Source organism: Brassica napus, unplaced genomic scaffold, assembly GCF_020379485.1.
Source record: "Brassica napus cultivar Da-Ae unplaced genomic scaffold, Da-Ae ScsIHWf_239;HRSCAF=406, whole genome shotgun sequence".
Lineage (NCBI taxonomy): Eukaryota > Viridiplantae > Streptophyta > Magnoliopsida > Brassicales > Brassicaceae > Brassica > Brassica napus.
The window spans coordinates 59,751-72,500 of record NW_026015747.1 but is presented as its reverse complement, the minus strand read 5'-3'; the positions used below and the strand labels follow the sequence as shown (position 1 = coordinate 72,500).

The 12,750-nt window shown below is 47.9% G+C and overlaps 1 protein-coding gene across 1 annotated transcript; it reads right to left on the bottom strand.

Moving 5' to 3' along the window:
- Nucleotides 1-2,231: 2,231 nt before the first annotated feature.
- On the bottom strand, nt 2,232-3,359 carry LOC125600832. Its single transcript, XM_048773414.1, has 2 exons — nt 2,880-3,359; nt 2,232-2,714 (listed from the first exon to the last, which is right to left on the bottom strand). Exons 1-2 carry the CDS (start codon nt 3,357-3,359, stop codon nt 2,232-2,234), a joined length of 963 nt encoding a protein of 320 aa, XP_048629371.1.
- Nucleotides 3,360-12,750: the final 9,391 nt, after the last annotated feature.

The window sequence follows — 12,750 nt, the reverse complement described above, 5'->3', positions numbered from 1 at the left end:
AGAAAAATCATAGAGAGAGAGAAAGAAAGAAAGAGAGAGTTTCCGGCCAAAGCAAGGCCGATTGTGTGGTGGTTAGGTTTCCGGCGATCTGATCGTTTGTGAAGCAACCTCTGATCAAGTATGGGAGACCGAGAGCAGGAGAAGAGCATGGAGAAACCTGACACGGTTCAGAACGTACGTGGTGGGCTATGGCTCCATCAGACCGAACAGACGGTCCTTGTGATCGCACCGCGGCTCTGGTCGGTCCATTAGACCTAACCGCTTCTCCTCTTCTTGTTTCTATCCGGCCCTTTCTCTTCTTTCTGATTATACACGAAGGGTTGTGTTGGTTCAGTCCAAGGGACACGTCCCTAGACTTGGCCGGTCATAACCAAACCGCTAACCTAGATGCTGGTTGGTTAGATGGTCGGTTCGAATTGCACCATAGACTGGGCTGTTGGGCTAAACGGTTGGTCATGTCCCAAGAGGCACGAGTGGCCAAAGGTCACTAGTTACCAAGGGTTGTGTGTGATGTCCCGTGGGCTGTTTGTTCAGTACACACAGGACGTCCGTGGGTGTCCGTCAGCAAACACAGGACGTCCGTGTGTGTCTGTCAGCACACACACGAAATTTGTGGCTGCTCAAACTGATCTGCGGCCTTATCCTTTCAATCTAAGTCCGAGTGAACCAAGTTTTAATTCTTATCTTTGTAAATTCAATTCAATTCAACTGAGGTTCAATACAATAAATCTAAGCAAGAAAACATAAGGGGCAAATCAATTGTATAAATATAAACTGAGATTCATACATCATTCTTAGGTTCGTCCTAATAAGTTATACACACTTAGTCTAACATAAGTTCACAAGTTGAACAATAGGCTATCAGTATGTCACATCTATCTACAATGACCCATTCACCACACATCTTCTCATGGCCTGAGTCTTCACGGTGCCTTTCCCTTACCACGGTCCATGTCCGATCCTGAAACCACACAAGACACAATGCACATTCATAAGGCCGATATCCTAACATCAAGTCTAGATAAGCATGGTTCGGCTACTTAGAATCTATAACCTGTCCAAACCAACATACTCAAATAAATTCCCAAAAACTAATTAAAATTCATGATAATCTCTGATAACTCCCAACAAAGAGATTCTCATAAACAGTTTCCAAGAAAACACACTAGAACATCCAAATCCGACCATGAAAAGTCCGTCCAAAGGCCAAGGACTTGGATACTGAACCGGCCAGGGCCTTGTTTAGTCTTCCCTATATGAACAGAACAAACGAACACAATAATCTCATAGGACAATCAAATCTAAAGAGATAGAGAGAGTAGATGTAGGCGCATAGCAAACCGGCCACAAGCCCGATCGGATCATCAGCCGTCTCGGGCCGATCACTTGCCGTCCACACCACTGACCTTAGGCGTTCTCTCCCCAGGCGCCATCTCCTTCTCTTTTTCCTTCTCTCTGTCTCTCTGTCTGGTATCCATCTCCTCAGGCCTTGCTTCCCACGATCCGGTGTCTCCTGGAACAGCCAAGCCTCTCGCTGGTTCTCTCCTCGGATCGCCGGTTCTCTCTTCTCTTTCTGGGGTTTGTCTCTCACGATTTTGGCAGAGGTTCCCCTCAAGAATTCTGTGTCAAATTCTGGATCCAGGGCTCTGTATTTATAGAGAGAGGGAGTCGGAACAGCCATGGGGCCGAAGGGGTGGGAGTTGTAACCGAAAAGGTGTCTCTCTCTCTTTTGCAACCGTTCGGCAATAACTGCCCCCAACCGGTCCTCAACTGCCTCCAACTGCTCATGTCCCTGTCCCTGTCGGTTCTCTATCCTGAAGCCAAGGCCAAGCCCTTTAACTGACCATCCATACCATGGCCGGACCATCTAACCAAACCACCATAACCGTCCTAGTAACCGCCCGACCATCCAGGACATGAACACTCGGCCCAGCTGAGTTGAGCTGACTGCTAGCTGGTCCCAGCTGAGTGAGGTAGTCCTTCTAGCTCCACGAGCTGATGCATACTGACTGATCTCCCATTGAGCTTCCCTGAGCTGCCCAAGCTCGGCCGCTGTCCCGTCCAGCTCCCACATCACTCGTCCAGCTCTATTAAACCCATTCTTTCTTCACCCTGGTTAAGTCTCAACACTTTGATGCCCTTAACTCTATGTCTGAGCCATGATACGCTTGTCTACTGGTCTAATGACCTGACTGGTGCATCTCCCCTGACCATGGCTCATCCCAACGATCCTATCTCGGACTGGGGACATGAGAAGTCTCCCCCACTTGGGATGGATTCGTCCTCGAATCCTCATCATGTGTTTCCTTGGGGACCACCTGATCATACCACTCAGGATACTCGGCCTTCATCCTTGCCTCTGTTTCCCAAGTGATTACATCCTTGCCATTGTATTCCCACACGACCTTGATCATGGGAATGGTCTTCTTCCTTGTTGTCTTTTCTGCTCGATCCACTATGCGGACCGGCCTCGTCTCTAGAGTCAGATTCTTACCCAAATCTGTAGGGATCTCGTGTAGGACTATGTCCTGATCAGACAAACATTTTCGGAGTTGGGACACATGAAACATGTTGTGGAACGCATCCATGGCTGGTGGCAGTTCCAACTTATAAGCCACAGCCCCAACTCTTTCTATGATTCTGAACGGACCCAAGTACCTAGGGTCTAGTTTTCTTCTGCCAGAAACTATAGCCCTCCCTTTGAATGTGATCATCTTGAGATATACCAAGTCTTCAACTTCAAACTCAATATGTTTCCTTCGTCTATATGCATAACTCTTTTGACGATCCTGTGCTTCTTTCATTTTCTCCTTTAAGAACCTTATTTTCTCGGTGGTTTCTTCCACTATCTCAGGACCCAACATGCTCCTCTCCCCCACTTGGGTCCAGCATAATCGCGTCCTGCAAGGCCGTCCATACAGTGCTTCATAAGGTGACATCCCAATGCTAGTGTGGAAACTGTTGTTGTAGGCAAACTCGACCAAGGGTAGATGCTTTTCCCATGAGTCGCCCCAATCCAACACCACGGCCCTTAACATGTCCTCCAATGTCTGGATTGTCCTCTCTGACTGCCCATCCATCTGAGGATGATAGGCTGTGCTCATGTTCATTCTTGTTCCTAAGGCTTTTTGAAAAGCCTGCCAGAAGTAAGAGGTGAACCTAGAGTCTCTGTCCGAGACAATACTAGCCGACACTCCATGCAGACGTACTATCTTGTCCAAGTAAATCCTCACGATCTGATCCACTCCATCTCCTTTCTGCATTGGTAAGAAGTGGGCCGACTTGGTTAGTCTGTCAACCACCACCCAAACCGCATCCTTTTGGTTCCTGGTCGTAGGAAAATCGGTCACAAAATCCATTGTGATGTGATCCCACTTCCACTCTGGTATTGGGAGATTCTAGAGCATACCATTGGGCACTTGATGTTCGGCCTTCAGAAGCTGGCAAGTAGGACACCTCGCCACCCACACGGCTGTTTTCATCCTTACCCAGTGATAGTACCTTTTTAAATCCCTATACATCTTATTCAGCCTGGGTGGACTGAGAACTTTGACTTATGAGCCTGACTTATAATCTCTTCTTTAAGCCCCTTGCTGTTTGGAACACTTACTCGGCCATTCACCAAGATTGTTTCGTTGCTTGTGATCTGATACTCCGTCTTATCGTTAAGAGCCACTTTTTGCAAGTTCTCATCCAAACTCTTGGGCTGCTATATCCTGGTAAGTAGATCGGCCTGATCCACTTCCTCGAATCCCAATGGCTCATCACGTCCAACCAAGGAATTTAGATGTAGTGACCGAACCATCCCTTCTAGTTCATCCGCTTCTCTTTCGGCTGAGACATCTGCCCTTCTCCGGCTTAAGGCATCAGCCAATAGGTTAGCCTTGTCTAGATGGTATGATATGTCCAGATCATAATCAGAAACATACTCAATCCATCTTCTTTGTCTCAAGTTCAACTCAGGCTGAGTGAAAATGTACTTCAAGCTCTTATGATCAGTGAGAATCTGGACTTTGGCTCCGTACAGATACGATCTCTATATCTTCAAAGCAAACACCACGGCCGCCATCTCTAGATCATGGATCGGATAATTCCCTTCATGCTTTCTCAGCAGTCTCGAAGCATAAGCAATCACCTTCCCATGTTTCAGGACGCACCCCATCCCAGTGATGGACACATCCGTATAGACCACATAAGGTTGATCTCCCTCCGGCAATACCAATATTGGTGCATTCGTCAGCATATCCTTTAGAGCTGAAAAACACTTCTCACACCCTTCATTCCAGGCAAACTTCACATCCTTGCCTGTAAGTCGTGTCATGGGTTGAGCCAAACTGGCAAACCCCTTGACATACTTTCTGTAGTAGCCGGCCAGCCCTAGGAAACTCCTAACCTCAGTAGCATTCCTAGGCTGTGGCCAATCTCGTATAGTCTGAACCTTCTCCGGATCTACTGACACGCCCTGATCAGACACAATGTGTCCGAGGAACCCAACGCTCTTCTGCCAGAAACTACACTTGCTTAGTTTGGCAAAGAGTTTTTGTTCCCTCAAACGTCCTAGTACGGCCCTGAGATGCTTCTCATGGTCTTCCTTGTTTCTGGAATATACAAGTATGTCATCTATGAAGATGATTACAAATTCATCCAAAAAATCTCGAAAGATACCATTCATCTTCTTCATGAATGCAGCTGGTGCATTGGTTAGACCAAATGGCATAACCACAAACTCATAGTGGCCATACCTGGTCCGGAACGCCGTCTTCCTGATATCATTAGGCTCAATTGGGATCTGATGATACTAGGCGAAATCAATCTTGGAAAACCATTTGGCCCCTTTGAGCTGATGCAACAGCTAATCAATTCTGGGTAATGGGTACTTGTTCTTCACAGTAACCCTATTCAACCCTCGGTAATCAATACACAGCCTGAAGCTACCAGCCTTTTTCTTCACAAAAAGAACTGGTGCTCCCCAAGGCGAGACACTTGGTCGTATGAACCCTTTGTCCAACAACTCTTCCAGTTGCTTCTTTAGCTCGGCCATCTCGACCGGAGCCATACGATATGGACTTTTGGACATTGGGGCCGTCCCTGGTTCTAGTTCTATTATGAACCGGCCAGCCCTATCAGGGGGAATGCCCTGTAGTGCCCGAAACACATCCTCAAACTCTTTAACCAGCGGAATCCCGTCCGGGTCACCAGCCCCTACAACCTCCTTAGTGGCGATTGTGACCAAAAAGGCCTCACAACCCTTCTCAAGCATCCGTTCCACTTGGACTGCTGATATCACTAAGCATCCAGAGGTCAGACGAATACCTTCGAACCTGATCGGGGGTCCACACCCAGTCCCAAAATGCACCCTTCCTCTGTGACAGTCCAGAGTAGCCTGATTCTTTCCAAGCCAGTCCATGCCTAATATCACCTCATGATTCTTAAGGCAGACCACAACCAGATCCATAGGCATAACTCTATACTGGATCACTATTGGGATATCCTTTACTCGCCCTAATGAATGCATTACTTGCCCACCGGCCGCATTCACTATGCAAGGATCATCCTCCGTTCCCATCTGGAACAACCCTTTTCCAATCATATCTGGGCTCACAAAGCTGTGAGTAGCTCCAGTATCAAACAGTACGTGTGTTTCCACACCACCAATACATAGGGTCCCTACATAAGACCCCCCTTTTCTAATCATCTAATCCATTCTAAGTTATGTACCATGCCAATCTACTGAATTGAAAAAGAATGGATCTAGAATGTTACCAGTGATGGTCCAGCCTCTGCTGCGTCCTTGGTCAGTTCATACACACGCGGTGCTGAGGTCTGACCTCGGGTCTGGCTTGGCTTGCTGGCCTCCCCACGTCCTTTAGCCTCAGCTTGCATCTTGGGACATTCCCAGCGTAGGTGTCCCGTCTTGCTGCAGTAATGACAGCTTCTGGGGTCACTCCCCAAGCCCTGTCCACGGTTCTCTGACCGTCCAGGACAGTCTCGAGCAAAGTGGCCCATCTTGCCACAACGGGTGCAAGCCCCCTTTGCCTTCCAACACTCTCCACCGTGATGCCTTCTGCATGAAGGACACTCCGGCCTATCACTTGAGGCCTTGCCCCCTTCGGCCGTGTCCCTCTTTCTCTTCCGGTCGCTTCCGGATCCACTAGAAGCCGTGTGGCCCCTAGACTTCAGCTTGGCCTCTTCAGCCAAGTTAGTCTCCACCATAACCATGCGTTCCACCAGTTCAGACACTGTCTAGAAGTGACCAACGGAGCAATAGGTTCGAAGTTCGACCCTTAGGCCTCGAACAAACCTACGTATCTGTACCGTCTCCTCCTCCAACTCCTTGCCCACATATCATCTGAGCCGGTTGAACTTCTCTTCGTACTCACGTATTATCATGCGTCCTTGAGTCAAGTCTAGGAACTGAGACTCCAGACGGTCCCAAGCTTCAGCCGAGAAGTATTTGTGGTTGAACTCCACCTCGAAGTTTGAGAACCGCTCAATTGTCCCATTGGTGCGTTTGTCTAGAGCTAACCACCAGTTATGTGTGTCACCTTCCAGGAAGTGAACCACAATGTCCTTTTTGTACTCCTCTGGGCAACGAGTTGAGCTGAAATTCCGAGCCAATCTGCTCCTCCACTCGTCTGCCTCAATGGGATCAGAACTACAAGCAAACTGCTTCGTACCCAGCTTGGAGATGTGAGCTAGAAGGATCAAGTAATCCACTCTCCTAACTGGATGAGCTGGTGGATCAATCTCCATTACCTCAGCTTTGACCGAAGCTCGGTCCTCGGCTGTCCTGGCAGCTGTTCGAGCTACTTGTGCAGCTGCACGAGCTACACCAGATGCTGTCCCAGCTGTCCTAGCTGCTCTCTGAGTTGCCTGAACCCTGGCCTGAGCTGGGGTGATCTGGCCAACCGATGAGTTCAAAAAAGGGGTAAATTCATGCGTGAAAGCCAACATCTGAGTGCCAATGGCCTTAACCACATCCGTCACCTCCCGCATAGATGGCTTGGCCAACTCCTCCGCCCCATCTCCAGGTCCGGTCTCGTCTCCTACATGGGAGGAATCACCTTCCTCCTCCCGTCCCTCTTGTTGTTGCTCACCCAGGTTATCAACCTGAACCTCAGTAGGCAGGAACGTCGCGAAGGGTTCCCCGGTCTTCTCATTAACCAGCCCCGTCTGGGTTGGTAACACTTGAGTGGGGTTGGCCCCATCTCCTATGACCGGTCCAGAACCACCAGCCGCTTCCTTGCCCTTCCGGGACTTAGTCCGCTTAGTTCCCTTAGGCAAAAACACTTAGTGTTAGTCCAAACGTATAAACCTCATCTCATGATTAGAACTAAGCAAAACAACATCAAACCAAACAAACAAACACAAACAACCCGTGAGACCAAGCAGCCGGACGTGTAGTGAACACATAACCCAAACCAATCCTAGAATCAAGCATGCTCTGATACCAACTTGTAAGACCCGATCTCGGCTCTTAAGCCCAAACTGATCTGCGGCCTTAACCTTTCAATCTAAGTCCGAGTGAACCAAGTTTTAAGTCTTATCTTTCTAAATTCAATTCAATTCAACTGAGGTTCAATACAATCAATCTAAACAAGGAAACATAAGGGGAAAATCAATTGTATAAATATAAACTGAGATTCATACATCATTCTTAGGTTCGTCCTAATAAGTTATACACACTTAGTCTAACATAAGTTCACAAGTTGCACAATAGGCTATCAGTATTTCACATCTATCTACAATGACCCATTCACCACACATCTTCCCATGGCCTGAGTCTTCACGGTGCCTTTCCCTTACCACGGTCCATGTCCGATCCTGAAACCACACAAGACACAATGCACATTCATATGGCCGATATCCTAACATCAAGTCTAGATAAGCATGGTTCGGCTACTTAGAATCTATAACCTGTCCAAACCAACATACTCAAATAAATTCCCAAAAACTAATTAAAATTCATGATAATCCTTGATAAATCCCAACTAAGAGATTCCCATAAACAGTTTCCAATGAAACACACTAGAACGTCCAAATCCGACCATGAATAGTCCCGCCAAAGGCCAAGGACTTGGATACTGAACCGGCCAGGGCCTTGGTTCTGTGTTCCCTGTATGACCAGAACAAACAAACACAATAATCTGATAGGACAAGCAAATCTAAAGAGATAGAGAGAGTAGATGTAGGAGCATAGCAAACCGGCCACAAGCCCGATCGAATCATCAGCCGGCTAAGGCCGATCGCTTGCCGTCCACACCACTGACCTTAGGTGTTCTCTCCCCAGGCGCCATCTCCTTCACTTTTTCCTTCTCTCTGTCTCTCTGTCTGGTATCCATCTCCTCAGGCCTTGCTTCCCACGATCCGGTTTCTCCTGGAACAGCCAAGCCTCTCGCCGGTTCTCTCCTTGGATCGTCGGTTCTCTCTTATCTTTTTGGTGTTTGTCTCTCACGATTTTGGCAGAGGTTCCCCTCAAGAATTCTGTGTCAAATTCTGGATCCAGGGCTCAGTATTTATAGAGAGAGGGAGTCGGAACTGCCATGGGGCCGAAGGGTGGGAGTTGTAACCGAAAAGGTGTCTCTCTCTCCCTTGCAACCGTTCGGCAATAACTGCCCCCAACCGGTCCTCAACTACCTCCAACTGCTCCTGTCCCTGCCGGTTCTCTATCCTGAAACCAAGGCCAAGACCTTTAACTGACCGTCCATACCGTGGCCGCACCATCTAACCGAACCACCATAACCATCCTTTTAACCGCCCCAACGGTCCCGGACATGAACACTCGGCCCAACTGAGTTGAGCTGACTACTAGCTGGTCCCAGCTGAGTGAGCTAGTCCTTATAGCTCCACGAGCTGATGCATACTGACTAAGCTCCCATTAAGCTTCCCTGAGCTGCCCAAGCTCGGCCCCGTCCAGCTCCCACATCACTCGTCCAGCTCTATTAAACCCATTCTTTCTTCACCCTGGGTAAGTCTCAACACTTTGATGCCCTTAACCCTATGTCTGAGCCATGATACGCTTGTCTACTGGTCTAATGACCTGACTGGTGCGTCTCCCCGCACCATGGCTCGTCCCAACGATCCTATCTCGGACCGGGGACATGACAGACTGTTTGGGTGATTTTGGCCCACATGGGCTGTCTGTTCAGTACACACAGGACGTCTGTGGGTGTCCACCAGCACACACAGGACGTCCGTGGCTGTCCGTCAGCACACACATAATGTCCATGGCTGTCCGTGTGTGTCCGTCAGCACACGACCTCTGTTTCCCAAGTGATTTCATCCTTGCCATTGTATTCCCACACGACCTTGATCATGGGAATGGTCTTCTTCCTTGTTGTGTTTTCTGTTCGATCCACTATGAGGACCGGCCTCGTCTCTAGAGTCAGATTCTTACCCAAATCTGTATGGATCTCGGGTAGTACTATGTCCTGATCAGACAAACATTTTCGGAGTTGGGACACATGAAACACGTTATGGAACGCATCCATGGCTGGTGGCAGTTCCAACTTATAAGCCAACTCCCCAACTCTTTCTATGATTCTGAATGGACCCAAGTACCTAGGGTCTAGTTTTCTTCTGCCAGAAACTCTAGCCCTTCCTTTGAATGTGATCATCTTGAGATAGACCAAGTCTTCATCTTCAAACTCAAGATGTTTCATCCGTCTATCTGCATAACTCTTTTGACGATCCTGTGCTTCTTTCATTTTCTCCTTTAAGAACCTTATTTTCTCAGTGGTTTCTTCCACTATCTCAGGACCCAACATGCTCCTCCCCCCCCCCCCCACTTGGGTCCAGCATAATGGCGTCCTGCATAATGGCATCCTGCATAATGGCGTCCTTCTAGGCCGTCCATACAGTGCTTCATAATGTGACATCCCAATGCTAGTATGGAAACTGTTGTTATAGAGAAACTCGACCAAGGGTAGATGCTTTTCCCAAGAGTCGCCCCAATCCAACACCATGGCCCTTAACATGTCCTCCAATGTCTGGATTATCCTCTCTGATTGCCCATCCGTCTGAGGATGATAGGCTGTGCTCATGTTCATTCTTGTTCCTAAGGCTTTTTGAAAAGCCTGCCAGAAGTAAGAGGTGAACCTAGGGTCTCTGTCCGAGACAATACTAGCCGGCACTCCATGCAGACGTACAATCTCGTCCAAGTAAATCCTCACGATCTGATCCACTCCATCTCCTTTCTGTATTGGTAAGAAGTGGGCCGACTTGGTTAGTCTGTCAACCACCACCCAAACCGCATTCTTTTGGTTCCTGGTCGTAGGAAAACCGGTCACAAAATCCATTGTGATGTGATCCCACTTCCACTCTGGTATGGGGAGATTCTGGAGCATACCATTGGGCACTTGATGTTTGGCCTTCACAAACTGGCAAGTAGGACACCTCGCCACCCACTCGGCCACATCTGTTTTAATCCTTACCCAGTGATAGTACCTTTTTAAATCCCTATACATCTTATTCAGCCCAGGTTGGACTGAGAACTTTGACTTATGAGCCTGAATCATAATCTCTTCTTTAAGCTCCTTGCTTTTTGGAACACTTACTCGGCCATTCACCAAGATTGTTCCGTTGCTTGTGATCTGATACTCCGTCTTGTCGTTAAGAGCCACTTTCTGCAAGTTCTCATCCAAACTCTGGGCCTGCTGTATCCTGGTAAGTAGATCGGCCTGATTCACTGCCTCTAATCCCAATGGCTCATCACGTCCAACCAAGGTATTTAGATGTAATGACCGAACCATCCCTTATAGTTCATCCACTTCTCTTTCGGCCGAGACCTCTGCCCGTCTCCGGCTTAAGGCATCAGCCACTAGGTTGCCTTGCCTGGATGGTATACTATGTCCAGATCATAATCACCAACAAACTCCATCCATCTTATTTTTCTCAAGTTCAACTCAGGCTGAGCGAAAATGAAATTCAAGCTCTTATGATCAGTGAGAATCTGGACTTTGGCTCCGTACATATACGATCTCCATATCTTCAAAGCAAACACCACGGCCGCCATCTCTAGATCATGGGTCGGATAATTCCCTTCATGCTTTCTCAGCTGTCTCAAAGCATAAGCAATCACCTTCCCATGTTGAGTCAGGACACGCCCCAACCCAGTGATGGACGCATCCGTATAGACCACATAAGGTTGATCTGCCTCCGGCAATACCAATATTGGTGCATTCGTCAGCATATCCTTTAGAGCTGAGAAACACTTCTCACACCCTTCATTCCAGGCAAACTTCACATCCTTGCCTGTAAGTCGTGTCATGGGTTGAGCCAAACTGGCAAACCCCTTGACATACTTTCTGTAGTAGCTGGCCAGCCCTAGGAAACTCCTAACCTCAGTAGCATTCCTAGGCTGCGGCCAATCTCGTATAGTCTGAACCTTCTCTGGATCTACTGACACGCCCTGATCAGACACAATGTGTCCGAGGAACCCAATGCTCTTCTGCCAGAAACTACACTTGCTTAGTTTGGCAAAGAGTTTCTGTTCCCTCAAACGTCCTAGTACGGCCCTGAGATATACAAGTATGTCATCTATGAAGATGATTACAAATTCATCCAAGAATGCAGCTGGTGCATTGGTTAGACCAAATGGCATAACCACAAACTCATAGTGCCCATACCTGGTCCGGAACGCCGTCTTCCTGATATCATTAGGCTCAATTGGGATCTGATGATACCCTGAGGCTAAATCAATCTTGGAAAACCATTTGGCCCCTTTGAGCTGATCCAACAGCTCATCAATTCTGGGTAATGAGTACTTGTTCTTCACAGTAACCCTATTCAACCCTCGGTAATCAATACACAGCCTTAAGCTACCATCCTTTTTCTTCACAAAAAGAACTGGTGCTCCCCAAGGCGAGACACTTGGTCGTATGAACCCTTTGTCCAACAACTCTTCCGGTTGCTTCTTTAGCTCGGCCATCTCGGCCGGAGCCATACGATATGGACTTTTGGACATTTGGGCCGTCCCTGGTTCTAGTTCTATTATGAACGGGTCAGCCCTATTAGGGGGAATGCCCTGTAGTGCCCGAAACACATCCTCAAACTCTTTAACCAGCGGAATCCCGGGTCTGTAACACCCGAATCCGGCCTCTCGACGAAACTGGGCCCATTTTCTACTTAATCAATCCCTTGCTTGATTCATTTTATGTCTTTCATTTACTAAGTCATGTTCGAATCCGAGGTTCTAAAACAATTGAACAGATAGCACAGCGGAATATAAATGTGTAAAATGTATTACTTAGAAACATGAGATCTGATACACAACTTCTTAATCGTTTCATAGACAATCACCAGTTCATCCCTAGCATCATCTAACCATACGTTACACAGCCTCTCACTGACCGAGCCTTCACGGCTCCTTGGCTTGACCAGAACCATCCTTAGTTCCTGAAACCACAACCAGATAAGCATTAATCATAACCGAAAATAGAACTGGCCGATTCTACAATGCTTGGCTTGGTTCCTAGAACATAGATAAACCTCGGACAATATACTTATAAAAATATATAAACCCTGCCTACCGAATCCTAAGTCATTCAACCAACCACCCCTTGACTTAGAATCAGATAGACAGTCCAGAATAGATAAACAGAACACACGAACAGTCCGGATCGTCCCGAAGACCAATCCGTCCATCCGGATAGAATCTAGGTGCGACCGGCCTAGATGAAGTCCGGCTCAATGGCCCAACGGACTTTCTTACCTGATTCGGCCTTGGGCCTGGATCCAACGGCCGAGTAA

Excerpts from the sequence above, each read along its gene's own strand:
- LOC125600832 (XM_048773414.1), bottom strand. The coding sequence starts at position 3,359 with ATGGATTTTGTGACCGATTTTCCTACGACCAGGAACCAAAAGGATGCG. Across the intron at positions 2,715-2,879 it reads CGCGATTATGCTGGACCCAA|ATGATCACATTCAAAGGGAG; the intron begins GTGGGGGAGAGG and ends GTATATCTCAAG.